This window comes from Denticeps clupeoides, chromosome 7, assembly GCF_900700375.1.
Source record: "Denticeps clupeoides chromosome 7, fDenClu1.1, whole genome shotgun sequence".
NCBI lineage: Eukaryota > Metazoa > Chordata > Actinopteri > Clupeiformes > Denticipitidae > Denticeps > Denticeps clupeoides.
This window is the reverse complement of record NC_041713.1, coordinates 6,326,777-6,353,983: the sequence shown is the minus strand read 5'-3', so window position 1 is coordinate 6,353,983 and position 27,207 is coordinate 6,326,777. Positions and strand designations below refer to the sequence as shown.

At 45.7% G+C, this 27,207-nt stretch overlaps 1 protein-coding gene across 6 annotated transcripts; it reads left to right on the top strand.

Moving 5' to 3' along the window:
* Positions 1-483: 483 nt before the first annotated feature.
* On the top strand, positions 484-27,207 carry bptf (bromodomain PHD finger transcription factor). Of its 6 annotated transcripts, none has more exons than XM_028985469.1 (31): positions 484-1,225; positions 2,274-3,096; positions 6,360-6,580; positions 8,912-9,133; positions 9,477-9,701; positions 11,267-11,452; positions 11,583-11,749; positions 11,959-12,284; positions 12,572-12,703; positions 12,836-12,965; positions 13,550-13,685; positions 13,769-14,095; positions 14,193-16,140; positions 16,508-16,632; positions 16,729-16,857; positions 17,040-17,190; positions 17,350-17,389; positions 17,728-17,968; positions 19,346-19,482; positions 19,710-19,824; positions 20,285-20,508; positions 20,603-20,864; positions 21,553-22,496; positions 22,620-22,702; positions 22,838-23,063; positions 23,153-23,430; positions 23,533-23,706; positions 23,872-24,064; positions 24,269-24,353; positions 24,463-24,649; positions 26,423-27,207. In XM_028985469.1, exons 1-31 carry the CDS (start codon positions 745-747, stop codon positions 26,457-26,459), a joined length of 8,955 nt encoding a protein of 2,984 aa, XP_028841302.1. In that variant the 5' UTR covers positions 484-744; the 3' UTR covers positions 26,460-27,207. The 6 variants fall into 6 exon arrangements, with proteins under 6 accessions (XP_028841302.1, XP_028841301.1, XP_028841299.1 ...); XM_028985468.1 differs by having other exon boundaries at positions 19,710-19,839; XM_028985466.1 differs by having other exon boundaries at positions 17,350-17,470.

The window sequence follows — 27,207 nt, the reverse complement described above, 5'->3', positions numbered from 1 at the left end:
TGAAAACCAAATGAGAATTGCTGGTGTCTTCCTCGTGTAAGTCGCTTTGGATAAAGGCGTCTGCAGGGTAAAGTAAAGTAAATTGTACGCTCCAAAAAATACAGCATCCTCGTTTATATAAAAAAAAAAAAAAAAAAACATGGAAAAAAAAGTCTTTTCACAAATACCTATATAGACACGTGGATTTTATCATCAAAACACAAACTGGGCAATTCCACGGGGATATTTGGCCAGATTATAAGAAGAGTAAAAAATGAAAACAAGAAAAGCGGCGACAGCGACGACGCCCGGCGAGGCTTCGAAGCGACCCGAGGAAGCGTAAAACCAGGTCGGATCGTACGTCGTTATTAAAAAAAAAAAACAAACATTAAAATTAACATTAATATTAACCCCCCCCCCCCCCCAAAAAAAAAAAAGCCACGAAGTCCGGCGACGTGACGGCCGCGCGCACGCCGCCCCCCCTCCCTCGCGGGAGCGCGGACCACGTGACCCGAACACTGGGCCTGCTTGTCTGTTTTCGGCGGACGGAGGGAGGAAGAAACATGGCGGCTGCGAGCGACCCGAAGCGGGACGCCGGCCCGTCGTTCTGAGCCCTCTCTGCGCCAACCGAGGCCGGGGCCCGGCGGGACCGACCGTCGCGGAATCCGCGCGCGCCCAGCTCTCCGGCGGTGCCCGTTTTTCCGGGTTTTATGCGCGCGAAGTGCACGCGAGGACGGGACGAGAAAATAATAGATTTTATATAGGATGAGGGGGAGACGAGGCAGGCCGCCCAAAAGCTCGCTGATGCAGGAGCCCTCCTCCGGTCCGGTGCGGGGTCTGAGACCCCGGCGGGCGCTCAGGGCGAAGGCGAGGGGCGCCGCCGAGGCCGATTTTGAGGCTCCCAAGAGAGGAAATTACCATTCGCCGAGGGGCAGGAGGAGAGTGGGATCAACCACGGCGTCCAGGGGTAGGGGAAGGGGCAGAGGCACCGGCAGGGGCCGGGGGAGGCGATCCGCCGCCAGCCTGGTGGTCTACGACGACCACGAGAGCGACGACGACGAGGACGCCGTGAGCCTGCGCTCGGAGGAGGACGAGTTCGTGGAGGAGGAACCGGTGACGGACGAGGAGGACGACGAGGAGGCCGTGGACGACGAGTCCGACTACCTGGAGGAAATACCCGACGAGGAGGAGGACGATGCCAGCTACTGCACCGAGAGCAGCTTTCGGAGCCACGGCAGCGGCGCAGGTACGACCGCGCCGCCGGGACGTGCATCTTATTATTTAGGAAATAACGAAACAAAATGGGCGCTGCTGCTGCTGCCGTTGTTGTTTTTTTCCCCTCCGCGGCTGTCGCTTTGTTTCAGAAGACGCGCCGGAGACCGCGCATCACGCATATCACGCACCTAACCCGATCCGAAGCAGCGCGGCTCGCCGTCGGCGTTAAACGTCACGTTTTCGGCGCGGAGCGGGACGCGACTCAGCCCCCACCCCCCCCCGGCTCGGTCGCCCCAAACGCGGACATTTCCGACCGGGCGACGGCGGGCGGCTGTCAGCCGCGACCGAACCCCGAGCCCGGCGGAGGCGGCCGGCCGGCCGGCGCGGGGGACGCGGTGCGGAGGGAACCGGGGCTCAAAATGGAGTATCGAGGGGGGAAAACGCGCGGGGCCTCGGCCCGAGCTGCTAGCGGCTTAGCCGCGTAGCCGCCGTCGCAAACGCGGCGATCCGTTCGAAAATTAACTCGCAAAAACTAACTCGTTTTTTTCTTTATTACTCTATTTGATCTCTTTCTTTAAAATAAACTTTTAAAAAATCGCCTTTCGCCCAGTACTTACAGCCCCTGGTACATTATTAGCTTAATTACTTCAATTTGAATGAAGTTGGCTAGCGAGTCGGAAAACGATCCACGACACTTGCGTGTACTTTTCATTCACTTTCCGCGTGTAAATGGCGAAAGGCCGAGTTGGGGGGTGTCTGGCGGTTTTTTTATTATTATTATTTTTTTTTTGTCGTGGCGGTAATTTTGATCAGCGCTCGTCCGTGAGCAGCTAGTGCGGAGTAAGTGACAGGTGACCATGTGGCCCTTTGTTTTGAAAATGGCGCCGCTGGGTCCGCGTCCCGCAGGCAGGTAAACAACGGTCGGTCGGTCGGTTTTAATTGGGGTTTGGGTTTGATTTGCAACATTTTCACATGTGTGTGTTTCTCAATTCTGGAGAACATCTAGTATTCATTGTAAAAGGGCAACTTTCCTTAGATTCTCTAGCGTGTTCTTCATTCACCTGTTCTTGTTCCCACAGGACGGAGGAAGTCGCGAGTTGTCCGCCCACGGTCGCCCATCTTCGAAGAGAAGGAAATCCCGCGACTGGACCTGCCAAAGACCTCGGAGGACCTGCTGCTGCCCAGCGAGCAGCTGCTCAGCGCCTCGGCCGTCTACGAGGTCCTGCGCAACTTCAGCACGGTGCTCCGCCTCTCCCCCTTCCGCTTCGAGGACTTCTGCGCGGCGCTGGGCGGTCAGGAGCAGTGCACGCTGATCGCCGAGACCCACATCGCCCTCCTGAAGGCCATCCTGCGGGAGGAGGACACCTCCAACACCACCTTCGGCCCGGCCGATCTCAAGGACAGCGTCAACTCCACGCTGTACTTCGTTGACGGGATGACGTGGCCGGAGGTGGTGCGGGCGTACTGCGAAAGCGACGCCGAGTACCACCACATCCTCCCTCACCTGGAGGAGGAGGACTACCCCTACGGCCCCCTGGTGAGCAAGATCAAGGTCCTGCAGTTCCTGGTGGACCAGTTCCTCACCACCAACCTGGCCCGGGAGGAGCTGATGTCGGAGGGCGTGGTGCAGTACGACGACCACTGCCGCGTCTGCCACCGGCTGGGCGACCTGCTCTGCTGCGAGACCTGCTCTGCCGTCTACCACCTGGAGTGCGTCAAGCCGCCTCTGGAGGAGGTGCCCGAGGACGAGTGGCAGTGCGAGATCTGTGTGGCGCACAAGGTGCCCGGGGTGTCGGACTGTGTGATGGAGGTCCAAAAGAGCCGGCCCTATATCCGCCAGGAGCCTATTGGCTACGACCGGCATAGGAGGAAGTACTGGTTCCTGAACCGGAGGATAATTGTGTAAGTAACTCTGTCCTCGTTTGTTTGGTTTCCAGGTACCACTCACTACCTGTTGTGACGGTCCAGATAGTAGTGCTACTAAAGAGTAATAACATTGTAATACATGGCATTATATTACGCTAATTATGCTGTCCTCTAGAGGCAGTTCTTTATCGTATAGTAGAGCAGAGCAGCGCTTCCCGATCATGTTCCTGCAGGGCGCCGTACTGAACGTTTTTGTCCAAAATGCTGACTGCATTAATAGATTGGAATGAGGTGATCGGTATCAATAAAAAACTCCGGGAACAGGATTGGGAATCCCTGGATGAAGTAGAATATAGCTGAACCTGTGAATTATGTGGTGATGTACCGCTGCGTGGCCGGCTTGTTGCAATACTGACATTTTTTAACTCTATGCCGGTAGTGAGGATGGTCCTGGATACTCATTGCTGTTTTCAATACTGCAGGGTGGGGGGAACAAACACAGGGACTTTTTAAAAATATTTATTTTGATATACAGTATAAAGAATATTTTTAATAAAGTCAGAACTCACAGACACACATACTAACTAACTAAATCAATAAACAATTATCTGGATAGTGAAAACAAAATGCTAAAAAAAAATATTTGCACTTTTTCATTTGAAACATTTGTTGCCTCTCACAATGTAAAATGTTTACTAATTACAATGATATGCAAAGCAAATTATCATAACCCAGACATTCAAAAGTTTATACATGTTTTACTGAATATCGCATTAGGCATATTTCAAATATTCATACAATGCACCACATTTTATCTCTCAGTACTGCCGTTCCTATTTTAAAGTGAACTGCACTCGCGTAACGTTTAGACCAGTGACATTACATTTTCGCACAGTCTTGGTCATTTTAGTTGCATCTATTGGTATTGCATAAACATTATTTTGTTGAAGTTTTGCCCAGTTTTGACACCCATTGTACATTGAAATATTTTGTGCAATAGTTTTGTCTGAATGCTTGCAGAGTTCACAGAATTGTATTGTGGAAGTTATGCTTTAACAAGTGAGACTAGTTTTCTGCATCCCGTGCATCACATGGCAAGTTTTCAAACTGCTTAACTTCATATTGAACTACCCAGTAGTAAAGTACGACAAGTACTACATACATGTTGATAAATGGATATAAAATACTAACGCATATATATAAATGAAAGAAATTAATTTTAATGTTTTGGAGCTAAACAAATAATTATAAAATGGGAGAGAGACACGGCCTTTCTTATCGTCAACTTACTTCAACAGTCGCAATTAAAACACATTTGAATGACAACTTTACTCCCGTCTTATATAATTCTGAGTGGTTTCAAAGGCGAATGCTTTCATACGCTTTTCCAAATACTTCCAGGAAGCAATCTTGCTTTTTACATTTTCTAGCAAGCTTGGTGCTGCAGAATTAATGCTGGAGCTGCCATGTTTAAAATGTGGCCCTCAGGTACAGCAAATTGTTGTAGTCTGCCGGAGAGTTACGTGAACAGTCAGATGCAAGACAGGAACATTACTGCATGGTAGTAAACATTGAATGGTGTCGGATTATTATTGTTTTTCTTACCTTGAGGATGAGTTCCTTTTTATGCGTTTTATTTTCATCTACGTTTGTATTCACTTCATCATTTTACCCATATTAGAGCACTAATGCATTGCAAAGTTCACAAAAATGTTACCTGTATTCTGTATCTTTTCAGAAAGTGTCTGTTCATTCATTTCCAAGCAGTTTTTTGCCTAATCGGGTCAGGGTTAGTAGAACGATGCTGTCTTCCCGGCGTCATTCATGCCTTTTAATCTTGCCCACTCAAGATAAGAGACTCATCGACTCGGTGGAGACTCGGCGGGAGAAAGTCAAGTGGCACGGTGACCGCGTCACAGCAATAAGCGCATTTGGCATCTCAACTCCTGGCTGACATTTTACCTTCAAACCGGCGATGTTGTTCTGCAGTGTCTGCCCGCTGCGCTCCTCCCGAACATAGATACTTTACCCGTCCCAGAGGGAAATTCACAACATCATGGCGGCGGTTTTTGTCTGTCAGGGAACCTTGCACAAGAGTTTGGTGTCTCATTTATTAATAATGTAAATAAGCGTGTTTAAATCTCTCTAATCCCCCAGAAGTCTCAAGGACTGTCTTTTCATGTGCTGTCTTGGCACGTGCTTTCAGTCGTGGTGCCCAGGTGATGGTTGCACCAGACCTGGCTGTTTTAATGTGGAAGTGGAACCGCTGGAGTAACCTTGACCTTACTGGCAAATGTTTTTAATACTTATTTTATTGTAAACGTAAACCGTGGATGGCAAGGCAAAGCAGGGATTTTGCCAGCAGATTAAAGACTTAGTTTTGCTATTAGCCTTATTTAGGCCTTACTTCAAAATACAAAAACAACTTAAACAACAAAAACAAATACATAAATAATAAAATAATAAACATTTAAATAATACTATAATAAAGACATGTCATTTATGCAGATGAAGGCCTAGTTCTGTCACTTGGCGAAATCTGCTCTGAGAACACGAAGGGGCGTCAATATTTATTCTGAGCTGTGGGCACTGCCTCACTGTGTAGTTTTTTTTTTTTTTTTTGGTTCAGGTTATAGAGCATGAGTCTTTTGGAGTCTCCATTTTCTACCGTTAGTCCTGATTGTCTTACATTTGTATTTGTGTGTTGTTGGTTTGATATAAAAATGTCAGCATCGTGGCAGGTTGCTTTTTCCCCCACTATCAGTAAGGGTTAAAGTGTAAAATAGAAATAATGATTTAAAAAGTAAAAGTGGCAATATTTCCATTTATATTGGAGGAAAAGACGTGTCTCTCCCAACTAATAAATGATCTCCTACAAGCAAGTCTACAGACGGAGAACAATATTGCATTGCTGCTCTGAGAAGGATAACATTTAGGTCTATCAATATTTGATTATTGTATGACATGTGGTTTTTGCCTGCAGCTTAGACATGATCCAACCCTGGCTACGGCTGCTGGAACATAATCGATTAAGTCATAATGACGTTGCTCGGTAATTTTCTGGCAGCAGCATTAAAAACTGTTGTTAAAAAGTAGTGCCGGTAGCGACCGTGGCTGCCTGATCTCAGTACGCCGCCGCTCCGGGTAGGAGTTCGGCCTCGACTCTGTTCAGCGTTTGCCAGGAGTTTGTGGACACGTTGCACGCAGCAATTATTTGAATTATTATTTTAAAACGTAATGTAAATGTCGGTGGTCGGATCGATAACCCGTAACCCATCGATAACTTGCGTCCTTCACAGCGAGGAAGACGGGGAACACGAGAACAAGAACATCTGGTACTACAGCACGAAGGTGCAGCTGGCGGAGCTGATCGACGGCCTGGATAAAGAGTTCTGGGAGAGCGACCTGTGCGCCGTGCTGGAGGAGGTGAGGGAGGAGGTGCACGGCCACATGGACGTCACCGAGGAGCTGACCAACAAGGCGCGGGGGAACAACCGCTCTTATCTCGCCGCTGCCAACGGTAAGGCCACCTCCGTTTTCGCTGCTAAGGCCTTCCCCCCCGCCTCCCGGTGTCTTGAGCATATTTTGCCGTGGTTTGCACTCCTTGCCTTGCCCTCGTCTGCTCTCGTTTGGAACCCGGTGATGCCGACTAACCACTTGGCGCCTCTTCTGACTTCTGAACTGACTGGTCATGCCGGTACCGGCCGAGTTCTGACGCTACCACGCTATGCCCCTTGACCACGGTACGGTCTCTCTCTGTCCCATTGCTGTAACCGCCGCGGGTGCTGTAACCGCCGTGGCAACCACCGCCCCGCTCCAGCACTTGTCCCATTTGCCCACGGCAAGTCGAGCGCCCCCGCCCCGGCCTGCTCAAGTCCCCCAGGTTCGCCCAACTCCCCAAACATGTCCGCACATGTCCGCGCACATGTCTTGAGGTACTCTTGGCTCTGTGTGGCTTAGAGTTGCCATAGCGACCCAAAGCGGATGGTCCTCCATTTGTGTGTGTGTGGGTTTGTTTATTTATTAACTTGAATTGGACCCTGGCGTGGCATCAGCTAGTTAGGGTAAACTTACTACAATTCACTTTTACAAGATTTAGTCATTTTTAAAAAGGCAACATGGAAATGCATCCTCCAGATTTTAGTGAGGAGGGACCATCTGGCTGGTTATCTGCACCTCTGGTACGGCTCGTGGAAGTGGCAGCTGGTGCGTCCGGAATGGCAACGTGTGTTTTTTCTAGGAAAGCCTTTGCACATTTCGGCAAAGTTAATGCTATGCAGTACGCCACATCCATTACTCCAGCACAGCCTTGTTTTGGAGGAGTGCGGGTGCTGAACCGGCCTGCTGCTGTCCAGACCATTCGGCAATTAGAAAATATTTGGCTTTTCATGAAGCAGAAGATACGGCAAAGAAGCCCCAAGACTTTTGAGCAGCCAGAATCTATGAAGAGACGACAACGAGAAAAGCCCAACAACTGGTCCCCTCAGTTCCCAGAGGCACAGTGTGAACGTGACCCTGTCAAAGTCAAAAGCTTTTATCTGACGTCAAATTCAACATGCACTGTCCCATGCATCACTTGGAATTAGTGAAGATTGTGTGTTGTGATAAGCACAGGCCTGCTGTCTGTGGATTTGAAGCGAAAGTGAAGCAATTGTCATCGTGATACTTTGATACTTTGATCGTGATCCACTTTGCACAAAACCACTTTGCACAAAATCACTTTGCACAAAATGACTCTGCGCTTTTTAGGTCCTTACTGCTCTTTCTTTTATGGCTCTTTCTTCTTTCTTTAAACATTGTAAAAACTGTAACTCATTTGCACACCTTCACACCTTACACATATTTTATGTTAAAGACGTAAAAGTGTAATACTTGGTTATGTTTGCAATATTTGCATATTGGTTCATTGTTTACTTGCAACATTTGCAATTCTGTGGTCTGTAGCAGTTGCAGAAAGCATTTCACTGCACATCATACCGTGTATGACTGTGTATGTGACAAATAAAATTTGAATTTGAATTTGATTTGACTTTGCAGCACAGCACACTGTTCACATAACAAAATGTGTCCTCTGCTTTTAACCATCGCCCTAAGTGGTCAGTGGTAAGCCATGACAGGCGCCCGGGGAGCAGCCTGTGGGGACGGTGCTTTGCTCAGCAGTTCATGATTTGAACCGACAACGTTTTCGATTGCGGGTCCGCTTCCTTACCCGTTTGGCCACCACTGCCCCAAATTTTTGAGTTGACCTGATATCCAGACGAGAGCTTTGAGTCAAACCAGGTGTGCTAATACTCTTTCAGAAATGAGAAGAACTCGTACGAATATGGATAATGTCTCCAACCCAACAAAACAGAGGCAGTAATAAGTGACTTTTTTTTTTTTTTTTTTTTCCAGCCACATGACAAATTCAGGACTATTTTTTAGTATGTGTGTGTGTGGTCTGCTGCTCTTTCCCTGAAGACATAGTGCAGTGGAGTTGTCAAGTTTTAAACTTTAATGATGGCCTCCGGCTGTAGTTCGAAGGTGATTGTGTTCAGACCCTGGCACAGAATCTCTTATACACCCCATGGCTCCAGCTTTGGTTTTATGAGTTGGGTGGTGCTCAGGCTGACCTGGCTGTGGTGGAGTGTGGAGTTTCCTGAAATAAAGTTTGTCGTCCATCTTCGTCTTAACCACCCAATCTTGCACAGCCTGAACACGCATTCAGGATTTCGGATTTGAATCAAGTCTAGTCTGAATTCTGAATTGAAATCTGAATTCCGCTCCGCTAATGGTTTATGTTGTTTCGGCATATCTTATTATTTGCAGAATTTCAAAAGCATCTTTCTTCCCTTTTCATTTCCCCACACAGAGGAGATTATTGAGAAACTCAAAACGAAGCATGAGGCAGTGCTAGATGATCTGAAGCACCGTGCATTTGACGAGCCTGAGAAGATTCCACTGGGTTCAGAGGTCGCTGAACTGTCTGAGTCCAACATGGCACCCGCAGATGATGCTCAGCCTCCAGCTGAAGGGGAACAGGGCACCATGAGCTCCGAAACAACCAAAGAACGGCCTCTGCCCACTGAAACTGGTAAGAACATAACATCAAATATTTCACCTGCTCCAGAATTTTAATGCCAGTTGCCAATCGCTAAGTTCATGTGTGCCGTTTGGTTGGATTCAAAGGGTTGTGAGCGCTCGAACCTAACCTACCTACTCCAACAAGTGATGGCAAACGGGCTTGAAACACAGAATACAGTGACATTTAGATATTCTGCCTCTTTAGTGTGTATAAACATTCCTTTTTATTTAAATGCATGTGTATTTTGTCACTGCAAGTTGCACTTACAATTTGGTTACGGCACGTCGGATGCGGAGAAGCAATCAAAACTGAGCACATGGTGTGCGGTGCTCTTGTGTGTTTGCATCTTCAGTGCATTCCTCTGTAGCTGAAGCTCCCCCTGCTGGAGTGGACGGTAACAGCCGCGGCAGTAGTGCTTCTGAGCAGCTTAAACCCAACTCCTCCGCTCCCCAAAACGGCACTCCCAGCCAACCTGAGTCCGCCAGCCCTACAGCAGGGCTGCAGGCAGAGCCCTCCAAAGTCAAGGAGGCCACCGAGGAGGGGCAGGCTGGCGGCGGAGCCGAGAGGGATTTGGCAGGTACTGTGGACAGTGGGTTCCACAGTGTGACCGTTGACCTATTGTGTGTGCCTACATGAACATGCATGAGTTTTCCTGCCTCTGCGCTAGATGATTTCTGCATGCCTTTTGCATTTTGAATTTTAGTTCAGTGCACTGCCAATGTGGTTTTAAACTATGGCTTTGATGTCATCTGGTTCATAGGCCATCCCTGATTCAGTGATCTGATTAGGTGAAGAAAAATGTCAATAAATACAAAAGTCTTGATTATTACACATTTAGTGGGTCCCCAAAACAACCATAATGTCCCCACTGGCAAATTCCTTTGGACATTTAAAATCAAGATAACACGTTTGTGAAATTTTATTTCTGTGGCCAGAATGGCTTTTTATTTATTTGTTTGTTTGTTTGTTTGTTTGTTTTACTAGTGTGAATATTCATGTAGATGCTGACGACGTGACCAATGTTTAATCGCCACAAAAACCCAGACAAGTGTAAAAACACGACCAGAAAAGAAAAGATCTGGTCAGCCTAACTCTACACAGTTTACTTATGCAAATCATTATACATTACAACCCAAGAGGAGTCATATTGAACAAACTGATTTGGCTCTGTTGGGGGTGGCCCGGCGGGGCAGTGGCATTTGTGACTCATATTTTGAGCAACAAAAAATTAAACACATTGCATTTTAGTGTTATCACAATAATCTTCAAATGTCGAACTACAATAAAAAAAAAAGAGATAAAGTACCAAAATGAACTTAAACAGGGACAGTCCCCCTGGAGACACTCGGGGTCAAGTGTCTTGCTCAGGGACCCAATGGTAATAAGTGGGGCTTGAACCTGTAACTTTGTGGTTATCTGGTTTGCAGGCCAGTCACTAGGATACTACCCACACCATCACTCTCACTGCTGAGCGTTTTACTTCTGTGCTTGATCTCAGTTGCATGGGGTGATTTTTCTGTGCGTTTCTGTGGACGTCTTTTAGCATTCATTTTCACTGCTAACTAAATGCTTATTTGCGTTGTATCTGGTCATGGTTAGCCCCTGCATTAACCTTCCTTTCCCCTTCAGCTTCTGCTTTGTTTTCAGTAGTTATTGCACGCATGCACGCAACTCCACACAAACTGGCACAAAGAGGGTTCCCGGCCAATTCCGAGTGCCACATCCAGGCTTCTCCCTTCCCTGCCCCTGAGCCGAGTGGGAACAGGAGCCCCTCTGTTTTGCCGCACAGCAGGAAGGAATGCCTGGCACCAGCACTGACCCCAGCAGCTAGCTTACCTTAGCTGAAACAATGCAGCGTGCCAGAGGGAGACGAACACATGCAATGCTGTTCCATTCTGCCACCCATCGCTCCTGCGCTCCTTCTTCCCTCTCTCGCATGCAGATGTGTTCTAAAGCACTTCTCTGTGCTCCCGTGCTCTGGCAAAATGGTCTGTGCGGATTTTGGACTGCTTGGGCTGCGGCTGAAGCTCTTGTTTGTGTCACTGCCAGCCATGCTGAGGATGCGGGATGTTCTGTGTTTTTCGTGTCCCTTGTGTCTTTGTGAATCACATTCTCACTGTCCCACCCTTCTTTGTTTTATAGACAAGCATCTAGATTATGGCTCCTGTGGGGAGGAGGAAGCCCCCCTGCAGACCCAACAGCTCCACACGGTGGATGAGAACAGCTGCAGCAGTCTGATGTCTGCAAGTGAAGCGCCACATGGGCCAGAGGAGCCTGATCTGGCTGACCGATCATCCCAGTCTTCCTTCACCAGTCAGGACGATGCAGGTGAGGACACAGAAACGTTGTACGGAGGGCTGGGTGAAGTGTGACTAGTACAGTAAATACCACGCTCATCAGAAAGCATGTCATTACTATTTAGTATCTGAAACCTTTGCATATTCTGAAAATTTACCAGGAGAGGGGAAGGAGTGTGCAAATGGCGAAGGTGGTGCACAATCTGGAAAGGGGGCTTCGGCTGCCACGCGCATGGTGACGCGCCTGCGGAACCCGGACAGTAAGCTTAGCCAGCTGAAGAGCCAGCAGGGCAATGTCACACAGGATGTGAAAAAAATGACCAAAGAGGTACGTATAGGATCAGTTTATGGATTAAGCCTGGTCCTAGACTGAAAAGCCCTTTTGAATGAAGAACTTTTTTTTTTTTCAGTCTAGAACTAGACGTAATCCAAGAAACTGACCTTTAGTGTCTTAGACAGCACCAGTTTGGTTGTGTAATAATGACTAGCTGTTTTCTTTCCTGTTGGAGCCTTCAAATGTCTTCATCTGTTTTCCAGGGAGTGGGAATTTTTAAGAAAGAAGTAGCCATCAAAGGCAATCTCAGTAACTTTTTTAAGCTGGGCCAGGAGGGAAAGTACCGGGTTTATCACAATCAGTACAGCACGAACATGCTGGCCCTGAACAAGCACCAGCACCGTGAGGACCATGACAAGCGGCGCCACCTTTCGCACAAGTTCTGCATGACCCCTGCCGGGGAGTTCAAGTGGAACGGCTCCGTGCACGGCTCCAAAGTGCTAACCATCTCCACACTGCGCCTCACCATCACTCAGCTGGAGAATAACGTCCCAGCAGCCTTCCTTCACCCCAACTGGGCTTCGCACAGGTATGTTTGATGACTTACACTGAATCTGTCAAGTATCTATTCATTATGTGTGGTGGTGAAAACGGGAAATGGGTCTGCTTGTAATTTGTCTATATTACAATCTCATTGTTGTAGTTTGTGCATAAATGTTCATATCAATGTCAGATGGTATTGTTCTATATATTTCCCAGAAGATTGTATTTCTATTGTCGTGATGTAATGCAATATAGGAATGATTCATTTCTATTAGAGAAAAAGCGAATGTGAGTGTCATTATTCTGTTTGATTTAATTAAACTGACCTCGCAGGTCCAACTGGATCAAGGCTGTGCAGATGTGCAGCAAGGCGCGAGAGTTCGCCCTGGCCTTGGCCATCTTGGAGTGTGCCATCAAACCTGTGGTCATGCTGCCTATGTGGAAGGACTCGTTAGGCCACACCAGGTATGGTATTGTAAATTGTATAATACATGTAAACGATGACTTCTTAGGTACCACAGGTACCAACCTGACTGTAGTCTAGATTGAGTTCTTATATCAGTCCCTAATTTTTTTTCCCTGTTTTTTTTGCCTCAGGCTGCATCGGATGACCTCCATGGAGCGTGAGGAAAAAGAAAAGGTGAAAAAGAGAGAGAAAAAGTTGGAGGACGAAGAGACCATGCAGCAGGCCACCTGGGTGAAGTACACCTTTCCGATCAAACACCAGGTAACAGATTGCTTTGCTTTCAGACGCTCGTCTCTGTTTTTAGCGGTCTTTTGTCAGATTTTTTGCCCATATCTAGTAAACTGCATTTGAATAAACCACTATTTTGGTTATTTTCCATTTTTTTTCACCAGGAGCAATCTTTATTGTCGTTTTCACTTTTCAAGGAACAATGAAATTGAAGGTGCAGTCCACTCAGTGTGAGGGATATAGTTAAAGACCGGAACAGAATAAGACAGACTTAAATAACAAACAAATAAAAATAGTGGTACATTTGGAGAGCACACAGCCGTTGCATTTATGTGTGCCGCCATCTTTTTTCCTGCTCCGGGACTCAATGGTAGTAAGTGGGGTTGACACAGAGTGCAGGGCAGGGCAGGGGCAGCAGTCCGCAGCAGACATTGCATAACAAAATGTTTCTCATTGTGATACACAGTGTACACAATAATTTTTTTTCCCTCTGTGTTTAACCAATAACCATTTGTGGGCAGTGGTTTAGGATTCGAACCTGCAACCCTTCGGTGATTCTAACCGGTTGGAATGTTTCATTGGGGTATCTTGAATTGAGCAATTTATTCCCCGCTCAGGTCTGGAAGCAGAAAGGGGAGGAATACAGGGTAACCGGATATGGGGGCTGGAGTTGGGTCAGCAAGACACACGTTCATCGTTTTATCGCCAGATTGCCTGGTAACACCAATGTCAACTACCGCAAAGCTCTAGAAGGTAAGAAGGACTTTGTGTGTTTGTGTGTGAATATTCTGTGAATTATTCTTATCAATTCAATTTACTTTCATTCATTCTTTTAGGAGCCAAAATGGCTAAGGAGATCCAGGCACAAAACAGAGATCATCTGAAGAATTCTGTGGATTTTGGTACTGAACCAGAAAGCCTGGAAAAGGAAGATTCTACCACAAGTGCAGCTGAGAATGACGAGGACCAAAATTCTCCCCTGGAACCCTCCATGGACAGTTCTGCTTTTGAGAACCAGATGCTGAAAGATAATGAAACAGAAGTGGAGGAGAAAAAGATAGAGACTCCTGAGGGCGAGAAGAGTGACAATGGAATAGAGGAAGACACTGAGAAAATGGATGTAGACACCATTGTGCCAGATTCAAGCAATAATGAAGAAAAAGGTGAAGGCACATAACTCGTACTGATTATCAAATTCATACCAGTTTGTCTCTGTTTCCCATATGTTTTCTTGACCTGTAATAATTTCTCTTTCTTTAGACGTTGTCACTACCCCGGACTCTTCACCACTGAGTGTTGAGCAGGCTGTGAAGAAGGAGCTGAAGGATGAGGATGAAAGAGGCAAAGAAGTGAAAACCGAGGTGCCAGCCTTCAACTCTGATGTTGTGAATGTTAGCGAAGGGTTTTTGCTCCGGACGGCCTACAAGAAAAAGGTGAAAGCCTCTAAGCTGGATGGACTGTTGGAGCGGCGCGTTCGTCAGTTCACCCTGGAGGAGAAGCAGAGGCTGGAACGCTTAAAACTGTCTGGTCTGGCTGTGAGTAAGACTTTTCCTGAGAAGCCCATAATAGATTCTCAACCTGAAATTGGGCAAACGGCGTCCAAGGCACTTCAGACTGCCTGTACACAGTCAGATGGTGCAGATGAGTCAAAAGAATCAGAGAAATCTGATGAAAGTCAGGGTGAACAGGCAGAGCCTGAGAATGATACAATGGACAAAGATCCTGTGGTCCAGAAGCTGGAATTTGACCAAGAGGATAAGAAAGAGGACTCCCGGCCCTCAGGTGATTCCGGTGACAATGTAGATACTCAGCAGGATACTGTTTGTTCTTTAGACTCCCATCCAAGTAGTGAAGGCCAGAGTCAAGTTCCAGCTGGTCCTGGAATGGACATATCAGCCACACCTCCTGGAAACGAATGCCATAGGAACAGCGAATCAGAGAGGCAAACTGAGCTCAATGGTGGCTCCCAAAAGATCCTAGACTTTGCTCCGGACAAAGAAACCAAACCATCTGAAGAGATTCTAATGGATACACACAGCATCAAGTCTGAAGGAATGGAGGCAGAAAACTCATCTGAGCTGGTAAGGATGGGTGAGAATGGTAAGAAGCATGGGGAAGAAGAAACTGAACGATGCAATGCAGAATGTATGGACGTGGATGAAAGCAAAAATCCAAAAGTAGAAAACCCTCCCTCAATACAGATGAATGGGAAGGATTCCGGTGATGGAAAATCTCCAGAAACCTTTACAAAACCATTTCCGCTCATGGATTTGGCCAACAATCTGAACTCCAAAGTTCAGATCCAGAGTGTTGAAAGCGAGATCAAACCTCTGCCTACCAAAGACCCTCTGAAGTCACTCATGAATGGAGATCTTTTAGCACCTGACTCGGTTAAAGAAAAGGTTACAGCATCTGACTCAGAGTGTCCCATTCCTCCGAAGGTCCCTCGCCTTGACGGGACAACTGTTGACACCACCACATCTACCCATGAACTCCAGAAGGAGGCTACCAACCCTGAGGCTCCCCATCCAAACAACCTTACTCCCTCGCCTGTGACATCTGTTGAGGAGTCGAGCCTTAGTAATGACACTGCAGAAATAAAAAACAGCTCTGGAGAAGAGCTTAAAGCCAGCATCACTCAAATCACCACCACCACCACAACTACCGTGTCCTCAGAGTGTCGTACTGTGCAGATTGCTGAGGTCACCAGCACGCTAGATGGTATCAGCAGTAACACGGCGACACTGGCCTCTTCGTCCGATGTCACATCCAGCACAGCCGTGTCTGTGCTCAGTTCCACAACCACAACTACAGTTACCAAAGTAACCAACCCATCCTCTGGGACACTGGTCACAGAACAAAGCAAGACGGTGGTCACAGCATCCATTAAAGACACAAAATCTAGCCCTTCAGGGTCCTATGTGACCTCTATGACAGTCAGCAAGGAATACTCTACACGGGACCGCGTCCGGCTACTCAAATTCTCACGCACCAAGAAGACACGCTCTGGCACAGCCTTACCATCTTACCGCAAGTTCATTACCAAAAGTAGCAAGAAGAGCATCTTTGTTCTGCCTAACGATGATCTGAAGAAACTAGCTAGGCGAGGGGGCATTTGGGAGGTGCTTACTTTTAATTACAACGCCAAACCCGCTACAGACATCTGGCCATACCCGTCACCCAGGCCCACCTTTGGCATTACATGGAGGTTAGTATAATAGAACATGCGTTATGTGGAGAGTGGTATGATACAACTTGCATTACATGGTGGTTAGAATAATAGAACGCGCGTTATGTGGTCGTTAGCATAATATAACGTGCATGGGTTGTGCTGACTAAAAGTATCAAGTATGCTAAATAAACATGGTTGAAGGCCATGGTTGAATCCCACTTTCAACCCATCGGGTTCAAAGTGAAAGTGTTTTTGCCATTGTGATACTCAACAAGCATAGCACACAGTGCGCACAAAGAAATGTGTCCTCTGAATTTAACCCATGACCCTTATGAAAGCCATTATGAAAGCCGCCCGGGGAGCAGAACAATTACACCGTAATTGACCCCGTTTTGCCTCATAGATACCGGCTGCAGACTGTGAGATCCTTGGCTGGTGTGAGCCTGATGCTGCGGCTGCTTTGGTCTTGTCTGAGGTGGGATGACATGGCTGTGAAGCCGTCCCCTGCTGTAGGAACCACTCGGACAGGTGATTTGCACCTATGTCTGTCTATCCATGAATCAGTCCTAAAAGTGAGGATATAATGTATTTTGTTTCTTTTTTTTTTTTTTTGTTCTTTTACAGAAACCTCAGAGACAGAAATAACCACAACAGAGATAATCAAGCGACGGGATGTCGGGCCATATGGCATTCGGTCAGAGTACTGCATCCGGAAAATAATTTGCCCTATTGGTGTTCCAGAAGCACCTAAAGGTAAAAAGAAAACGTAAATGCAATTGCATTTTTGTTGATAGGTTTGGATAACTTGATGCTTGCCTTGATTTCACAAATATTTTCACACTTGTTCCCTATGAGTCTTGTTCATACGTGAATCTGTTGAGTTGTAAAAAAAAAAAATGTCAAGTGCAGTTCATCACACTCTGCTTTTCACACAGAAACTCCTACACCACAGAGGAAAGGCTTGCGCTCCAGCGCTCTCAGGCCCAAGAAGCCAGAGCCAGCCAAGCAGACTGGGCCTGTGGTGATTGAGACGTGGGTGGCAGAGGAGGATTTGGAACTTTGGGAGATCAGAGCCTTTTTTGAAAGGTGGGATGAATCCAGCATGAAATAGCAGAGATGAGCCATCTGCATGCAGCTCTTTTTAATGGGTTGTTTTTATATTCATCAAGCAAATATGGATTGGATTGCACAATATACATTTAGTATTTTTGTTGTGTAACACTACGTATCAATTCACTGTCCCAGGGTTGAACGGGAAAAGGCCCAGTCGGCAGACCAGGCAAAGGTTAGTGTGCAGAAGAAAGCAGAGGAGGTCAAGGCCCAGTTGGAGGCTCAGCTAAAGCAGCAGAGATTGGCTGCCCAGCAGGTGGGAAAAAACTAGATAGTTTCCACCTCAGGCTAAGCTGATAACCCACGCCTTTATAAAACCTACAGATATAATGGGCAACTGACAGTAGATGGGCCTCATATTTTAATTCCTGCTGGGAAATTATTTGTAGGTATTGGATTAATATCATAAATATTACCAAATTGTTGATTGATTGATTGATTCGATTTATACATTTATTTTTAGTATGTGTGTTGTTTTGCATGAACGAATGTCTGAAACTTTTCTATTTGCAGAAACGTTTGGAGCAGCAGAAGCCAGGACTGGCTACCCCCACAAGCAGTGTGGCTCTGACCACCTCAACCACCCCGACCCCTGGCACACAGAAGGTCTTGGTTGGCTCACTAACTAGCCAGGTCACACCTGGTACGAAAGTAGTTCTAGCTACCAAAATGGGTACCCCTGTGACATTCCAGCAGAATAAGAACTTCCAGCAGACGTTTGCTTCCTGGGTCAAGCAGGGTCAGGCCAGCCCAGGTCAGTTTATGTCTGGTCTGCTTTGTGTTAGAGAGAGCTGTCATGACATTGTCTACGCTCCTGTTTTTTGGGGTTTTGTATTTGCTTTGTATTAAACCTTGTGCATCGTTTTTAAATATTCCAGTTTTTTGAAAGTTATGATCAGACTGGGTGTGGCTTTTTAATGATATGGCCAATTTTTTGTGGTCTTAATATCCACAGAAGAAATGGAAGCATGCTACTAAGTAAGCTCACACCCAGTGGTATCCACCCTAGGCAATAAAGGCTCCACCTAGTAATGTGATATTGATTGTGCAAATCATCTAGATTCATTTCAGTTTTCCGATACTTCCAAATATGCCAAAACAGAATACATTGTATTTCCATTTTACAGAATGCTGATATTTATGCTAAATCTGTAGCTCATCTATGGTGGTGGATCACCTTTAGCTTCACTGTAGACTTTTGGAAAGAAGTCTTTTTGTCCACACAGCCAGTCAAAATTTTGGACGCACCTGCTCATTTATGGGTCATGCAATACACAATATATATTGCAATATATATCTGAAAACACAAGACACTTAAATAACATGAGGTTATGTAATAAACAAAACAATATATCAAAACAGGTTTATGCTGAACACTTAATCATTCACTCGTGTTAATCTCATGCAGCTTTTAAATGATTACAATAGTGAACAAAGCAGCCATGAAGGTAAAAAGCGGTGACTGATTCTTCAAACATACTTCACTTAATCCTCATACAACAAATACTAAATATGTTTCTAAATATTGGATTCTTCAAAATGGCTCCAACTGCAACAGAGAATGTGCATACAAACTTTTGACTGGTAGTGTATTTTGTGGTTGACTGCTCTTTGTATTTTAATAGCAAGCAAAACCTTTAATAATGGTAATACTGGAATTGATAACATTTGACTCTGAGATCTGAATCAGGCTCAGTGGAGATTTGTGATTCTCCTAAAAATTCAGCCGTATGAAGTGACACCACCACCTATAAACAATTTCCATGGTTTGTTCTCCTGAGAGTGACTGATCTTGCAGCGTCCACTGGCTCGGTCACCCCAGTTTGCTGTCAGGCCTTTTAGACTTTTGTCATCAAAACTAATACATAGGAGAAGATGCCTGGTTTGTGCTTGGCAGAACAAGTTCAAATTAAAATTTTATTTGTCACATACCCAGTCATACACTGTATGATATCCAGTGGAATGCTTTTGCGACTGCTATAGTCCTCAATATTGCAACTATTTAAGTGGGCCACAAAACTATTAACGATCGCATGTGGGGCAGTTCTGTCTTACTGCTTTTCTCTGCAGTACTTAATAACATTGTTTATTTTACTGATGTCTATGCAACTGTACCCATCATCCTCCTCAGGTGTGGTACAGGTACAGCAGAAAGTGGTGGGCATCATTCCATCCAGCAACACTGGCAACGCTCAGTCCTTCAGTTCATTCCAGCCTCGGTCAGCCACTATCAACATACGGCCCAACACTGCTACCTCCACCCAGCAGGTGCACATTTTTATTTATAGATTTATTTATACTTTTATCATCTATAGATACTGGTAGGCAAGAATACACGTTCAGAAAATACATTCCAGTGTGGAACGTAAAGTAAACCTTCTAGGGGTTGGTGTCTGATTGTCTTTTTAACCAGAAGAATTTTCACAAAATATATGTTTGACTAGTGAGTCGATAATTATTTTTTTTTGTTTTTGTGCATTTAATTTTCACTTCAGGTGATAACAACTGGCACTCCAATCCGGCCAGGGATGACCGTGATCCGCTCGCCCCTCCAGCAGGCGACCACCATGGGCAAGACAATCATCCGAACCCCTCTGATGGTTCAGCAAGGTATTCTCCCAGCCAGTAGGTCCTTCTTTCCTCTAGCATTTGTTTGTAGAGCATGCTCTTGCACGGGTGCGTAGAACCCAGTGAGTTTTTTTTTTTTTTCTCTCCCCCTCTACCATTAGTGCCAGCAGGCTGTCTGTCACCGACAACATTTGTCACTGTGTACATTAAACACGTGCTGCTAATTTGTGAGCGAAATAATATCACATTGTGGCACAGTATATGTATAGTGTGAGATAATCTGGTGCAGAGCCTTGATTGGCAGTGTCCATATCAGATTCATTTATGATGAACTTGCCTCATTTAACTAATTGACTTGTGTCATGGTAATATTATGGAGCATAGCTGGATGTTCTCACTTTCAGACTATAATTTTGGCAACATCATTAGGTACTTTTAGGTACTTCTTTACAATTCATACTTTTTGAATTAACACATCATGTCCGTCTTGTACCCACTATAGGTCAGACACAACAGGTTGTCACTCAGATCATCCGGGGTCAGCCAGTGTCCACAGCTGTGTCCAGTCCCACACAAACAGTTGGCGCCATCAGCTCACCCCGGCCTGCTACCCCTGCACCAGGCCAGTCCCCGGGAACGCCAGCGACGCCCCAGGGTGCCCGGCCCCAACAGGGCCAGGTCAAACTCACGCTGGCTCAACTCACCCAGCTCACTCAGGGGGCACAGGTGATTCCTTTACTCAGTCTATCATTACTTGGTCTATGGCTTGATTTTGTTTGCTTTCTAAGCTTTGCTTTTTGTGTGGTGTTTCTGTCTTCAGGGTGGCAGCCAGGGCCTGACTGTTGTCATCCAGGGGAAGGGCCAAACCACTGGTCAACTTCAGGTCATTCCCCAGGGTGTGACAGTCATCCCTGGGCCTGGGCAGCAACTCATGCAGGCAGCAATGCCCAACGGCCAGGTCCAGCGATTCCTTTTCACCCCTGCACCCCCCACACCAGCCCCTGCCCAGGCAGCTGCCTCCACGTCCATCACGCCCTCCGCACCAGCCTTAACGCCCCTTTCTTCTACCCCTGCACCTCAAGGTTAGTACCTACAGCCACTATACCTGTTATTTTTCCGGTAAAATAAACCAAAAAAAAAACATGCTGATTTGAATTGCTAATGCTAAGTGCAAATGACGTCATTTACGCAGCGGACATTGTGTGCACATGTGGCGCGATGTCATTTAAGTTGTGACTGTGAAGGTAAACATAGCCAGAAGCGTAGTATTAATTCGCTGGGGTGGAATTATTTTGGATGCACACAATAAGATATAGAAAAGACCACATTAATATGCAAGGAGTGCAAGAAGATTGTAGGGGGTTATGAGGATTGAAATCCCAGCAGGAATCAACAAAGAAACCTAGTACAGTGTGGTTCATTTATGCTCTAAAGAACAGCACTTTATGTTTAGTTTTGGATTTTATTTTGTTCTACTACTAAAGTTGTATATAGGCTTTTTCCAATTCAAAGAACATATATATATTTTTTTACAGAATATTTTTAGGTAACCTGTTATGTTTATCTGTGTCAGATGATTAACAAACATGTGTTGCCAAATTTAGCGTTATTGTCAGACTATATATTGTGATATTATTTTTGGGCCATATCGCCCACCCAAAAATGATGATCTGCTGTACTAAAAACTCCAGAAGCTAAACATCAAACATTTTCCTTGACCTTATGTACTGAGTTATTATAAAATGTATATTCTCCTCTCTTATTCTCCAGCATTGGAGTTGGAGCAGAGAGCTGTGCAGCCCCAGCCTCCTACCCCCAGTCCAGCTCCTCCAGCCCTTGCACCAGTCCAGCCTACACAGCAGGCAGCAGTTCCCATCCAGGCACCTGCCCTGCCCTCAGGTCCCCCACCAATATCCCCCCTGGCCCAACAGCTTTCCCCACAGACACCTGCCCAGACCCCAATTCAAGCTCCCGTGCAAACCCCAGCACAAATCCCAGTTCAGGTGCCTGCTCAGAAACCTCTTCAAATTGCTCCTCAGACCCCACCCCAAACGTCCATTCAGGTGTCTGTCCAGACACCAGTTCAGATCACCACTCAGACCCTTACCCAGTCGCCTATTCAAATGCCAGCCCAGGCTCTCATTCCAGCTACGGTCCAGGCACCCATCCAGTCCCACGCCCCTTTGGCCGTTCAGCCACAGCAGCAGCTGGCCCAGGTCACTGCGGTCTCCCCCCAGACTTTGGCCACAGTAGCCCCCAAAATGACCCAAACAGTGGTGACCCAAGTGCAGGCCCAGGTGCGACCCCAGATCCAGCTCCACCAGCAGCTTATTGCAGTTCCCGGGCTCCAGCAACAGGTGCTTTCCCAAATCCAGAGCCAGGTGGCGGCCCAGCTCCAGCAAAGTGGCACTGCAGGGATACCCCAGCAAATCAAACTCCAGCTGCCCATCCAGATCCAGCAGCAGCCAGCTCTCCACCAGCAGCAGCCGCCACCACAGGCCACGGTGGTCAGCGCAGGGGCTCAGGTCCAGCCGACGCACCAAATACAGAACGTGGTGACCATCCAGACGGCCAGTGTGCAGGAGCAGCTGCAGCGCATCCAGCAGCTGCGTGAACAGCAGCAGCAGCAGCAGCAGAAGAAGAAGCAGCAGCAAGAGGCCAAGAGGGAGCAGAGCCAGCATGGCGCCAGCCAGAGTGAACTCATCCAGAAACAGGTAGAGCAGAATATCTGGAGATGCATTCTGGGACTACAGGTTGAAAGAAGAAATACTTTTATATCCCCCATTTTATATTTCTGCAAAGGATTAAATTTAATGACAACAGGGTTTTTTTTGCAGGTGGTGATGAAGCAGAATGCTGTTATAGAACACTTGAAGCAGAAGAAAACCACATCCCCCGCTGAAAGAGAGGAGAACCAGAGGTGAGTGTGGAGAACCGTCTGAATTCAGCAGATCATTTCCAAAATCTCATAGTGTTCACAGTAGGTATTGAATGAAGATCCACCATCCTGTAAACCTGCCACAGTCTGACACTGGGTTCTGTGGTCTCTCCTCAGGATGATCGTGTGCAACCAGGTGATGAAGTTCATCCTGGACAAGATTGACAAGGACGAAAAGCAGGCAGCCAAAAAGAGGAAGCGAGAGGAGTCGGTGGAGCAGAAGCGCAGCAAGCAGAACGCCACCAAGCTTTCAGCGCTGCTCTTCAAGCATAAGGAGCAGCTGAAGGCCGAGATCCTGAAGAAGAGAGCTCTCCTAGACAAGGAGCTCCAGTTAGAAGTTCAGGTAAGATGGAGCACCAGATTTCTTTTAAAATAAAATGAGAGATACTAGACTGGAATGGAATTGGGTCTTTATATGTATACATTTTTCAGGAGGAACTCCGAAAGGATCTGAGTAAGCTTCGTCGGGAGAAGGAGAAGGCACAGGCAGCGGCAGCCCAAGCTGCAGCGGCGAGTGCACATGCAACCAGCGCTCTCTCCAGCCCGGTCATGTCACCAACTATCAGCCATAAGCGCAAACGCGACGAGGAGCGAGACATCTGCTCCTCAGGCAAGCCCAAGAAGAAGAAAATGATCTCCACTACCTCAAAGGACTCCAAGAAGGACACCAAACTCTACTGTGTGTGCAAAACTCCGTACGACGAGTCCAAGTGGGTAGTGCTCTCACTGGCCCTTGAGGCCTTGATGAAGGTTCAGCTGGGTTCGTACCGGAGGCTTTTCCACGTAACTAATGAGTCTGCACCTTGTTTCAGATTCTACATCGGCTGCGACCTATGCTCCAACTGGTATCATGGCGAGTGCGTGGGCATCACAGAGAAAGAGGCCAAGAAGATGGACGACTACATCTGCAACGAGTGCAAACGGGGTCAGGAGGGCAACACAGAAGAGCTGTACTGCATCTGCCGAACGCCGTACGATGAAGCCCAGTAAGACACGTTTATCACAATGCTGCTACCGCCACGGGAGTCTTAACCTTCGTCTTACCCTCCACTAATACAGAGCCACTAATACAGTGTGAACTGCGATCCAATGACTGAAATTTGCTTAGATTCAAGAAAAATAGAAAAATTGCAATCTGCTGTTTTCTGTAGATTCTACATTGGCTGTGACAGATGCCAGAACTGGTACCATGGGCGCTGTGTGGGCATCCTACAGAGTGAAGCCACACACATAGATGAATACGTATGCCCGCAGTGCCAGTCCACAGAAGATGCCATGACCGTTCTGACGCCACTTACTGATAAGGACTATGAAGGCTTGAGAAGAATTCTACGCTCCTTACAGGTTCGTTTTGACTTATGCTTTCGGGTGCAAGATGGTGATCTAATTAACCTAAGAGCTGATAGACAGTGCAGCTCGATTAGCTGTCTCTAGTGAGCTATTTCCCTAGCCTGTGCCCTCATTCAGCTGCTAATGCTAGAATTACCTGAATGGAGAGGACAATCCTTTGTTAGCTGCTGAATCTGAATGAACATTTTCCCCTAACAGACTCACAAAATGGCATGGCCATTCCTGGAACCCGTGGATCCCAACGATGCCCCAGATTATTATGGGGTTATCAAGGAACCAATGGGTATGGTGTCTAATTTGTACTACTAAAATGCAAAATTGAAATTTACTAAATATTGAACACACACAAATCATGTGTTAAATTCATTTTTATATTTGTCGCATTATCTCAGACCTGTCCACAATGGAGGAAAGGGTGCAGAGGCGGTATTACAACAAACTGACAGAGTTTGTAGCGGACATGACCAAAATTTTTGACAACTGCCGCTACTACAACCCTAGTGACTCACCCTTTTACCAGTGTGCCGAGGTTCTGGAATCCTTCTTTGTACAGAAGCTCAAAGCATTCAAAGCAAGCAGGTAAGCCCAATGTTTCACAATAGCACCAAAAATGTAAACTTCCTGTTTCTAAAATGATTCTGAAAAGGAATAGGGTGGGTCTGTTTTTTTTTTTTTTTTTTTTTTCCCCTGCATCTTCACTCTGCATCTTCCTTCCTTAATATTTCTAATGTGCATCATCTTTAAGTCTGATCATGTCTCTTAAAGGACAGTTGGATCCGTTAGATCCGGGCTTTGCTCGACTCACCTTTTCTGTCAAGAGCTGCCATCATCCCATCCACTTGCTGCTTTTGTGCTCGCTTGTTGTGTGTGGCCCCTGCTGCTCATGTACTTTTCCTCTAAATGCAAGTGATGATATTGGGCCTCTGCCTGCTCCAACATTTGACCTCAATAAATTCCACTTTATAATTTATTATACATTGTGTACAATAAAATAGCAGTTGAATAAAGCGGGTAAATAGTAAGTGCAACTGCTCAATTCCACAGATCTGTCATTGTAGCTAGAATATGGCAGCAGTGCACAATGAAAGTGTGTTGTTTTGAATCTGATATTTATTTTTTTTGTTTTCCGTTTGCTCTTTCATTCTCCTCCATTGGTTTTGCTTGTGCATTTGTGTGGCCTGCATGCAATTTATCCCCACCCATTCTTCTCTTTCTTACAGATTGTGATGTCATAAGTCATGCTGTCCCAGCTGGATAGCGGGGTCATTCTCTAGTAACTCAGTCATGGAACTTGCTGTTTTATAAACAGTGGATTTTCTTTTTGTTTACTCACAATAGACTGAGAAGGGAAAAGAATTCATAACCTCCTCAGTAATAATATCCCATCTACAGAGATGCCTTCAGTGACAATCGCAGAATGGCAGCCATGTTGACATTTAACACAAACATGTAATCAAGGGAGATGCTTTTATTATTTTTCTGTTCTTTGCAAATTTACTGTTAACAGCACTGATAAATGCCAGTATTGAAGAGGAACTAATTGGTTACCTAAACCATGTAGAAAGTCAAATATCAAGATGTTTTCCAAAACTTTTTATTGAACTTTTTTTGTTGTTTGGTTTAATTAAATGTATTGCCATTTGGCTAAAAAAAAAAAAGTGTATATTTATTGTGAAATCCTTATTAAATTGAACTTGCTGTATTCTCTAACTTTTGGATTTAACTGAGAGTCACTGTAACAGCTGGAGACTCATCAGTTGTGTCGTTTCTGTTGACCAGGTTTTAAGCTGAGACAATACCACTGCTGAAAATTTGCATATACATTTTGGACCTTTTAAAGTCTTGCATGATATGAATATAAAATATTTATATTAGAGACATGCATCATTTAATATCCTTTTGTGAAGGATTTTTTTTTAAATTTTATTTTATATATAAAAAGTGTGGGCACTTTTTTTTTTTTTTTAAACCCCTCCCCTCTCTCTTTCTCCCTCTCGGTAAACTTGTACAAGGATTCTAAGAAGGTTTGTTTTGCTGTGAAGCAGTGAAGTTCAGTGGTAGCATTCCTGGACCCTGTCCATCATTTTAATACTTAATCACTAATCAGAAGACCAAAAAGGCATTCCCAAGTGATTACATCAACATGGCTGCACTTACATGACCCCATGCCATCCCTTTTTTTATTCATCTGTTTTTTATATATATATATATATATATATATACATACACACACACACACACACACAAAAAAACATATATATGTGTTTGTTTTTTTGGCTTATTGTCGTACTTGAGAATGTTTAATAAAATTGATTAGGATTCTTTACTCTTCACTCTCTCCACATTCTGTAGGTCTCATAACAACAAACTACAGTCTTCGGCTTCTTAGAGTACATATTACACCCCCGAAACACACACAACGTCAAGATTTACGGTTGATTCTTGAATCCTCGAGTACATTGTGGAACCATGCCCCCCTCATGTGGTTTTGGTGCCCAACTCCCTTTCCATTGCTGGCTCATCTCAAAGATCTGGATCGTCAGAGGCTGAGCAGCACGTGGGACGACGTCATGGCCTGTCATCTTAAAAGAGATCATGGGGTGTCTGGGCCATCAGTGGAGGATTTCCTGCTCAACCTGAAACTAGAAAGGCATCTTGGCTGTTTTACCTCGCAACATAGACTTCTCATTATCAGTTGTGCATATTTTGAGAATTATGGCCCACCTGACACAAGAAGCATTTGTAACAAAGTTCTGAAATGTGTTTTTAAACACTTTTAGGGAAAAAGTGCATTTTTTTTCCTCCCCATTTGACCTGTTCACACAGCATGGGAAATAAAAATGTACAGGGGCAGGGCCTTCCGAGTAGCATCTGGACACCAAGAGATTTTTATTTCTGCCAAGTGATGACCGGAACTGATGCCCAAAACATAATATCTTTGTAGATTGCAAACAGCACGAAAAAGACTGAAAGGCATAAAAAAAAAAAAAACATGTCAAGAGGTTGAAGGCATTCTGTTTGTATGACTTGTCAAATTTTTGAAAATTTTCCTTTTTTTGTATTACAGCTGAAGAAATATTGATGTATATGAAACATAATAAATGAAGATGACGAGTTCTCTTCCATACTGATTTAAA

Excerpts from the sequence above, each read along its gene's own strand:
- bptf (XM_028985465.1), top strand. The coding sequence starts at position 745 with ATGAGGGGGAGACGAGGCAGGCCGCCCAAAAGCTCGCTGATGCAGGAG. Across the intron at positions 11,750-11,958 it reads TGAAAAAAATGACCAAAGAG|GGAGTGGGAATTTTTAAGAA; the intron begins GTACGTATAGGA and ends TCTGTTTTCCAG. Across the intron at positions 17,191-17,349 it reads ATCAGAGCCTTTTTTGAAAG|GGTTGAACGGGAAAAGGCCC; the intron begins GTGGGATGAATC and ends TCACTGTCCCAG.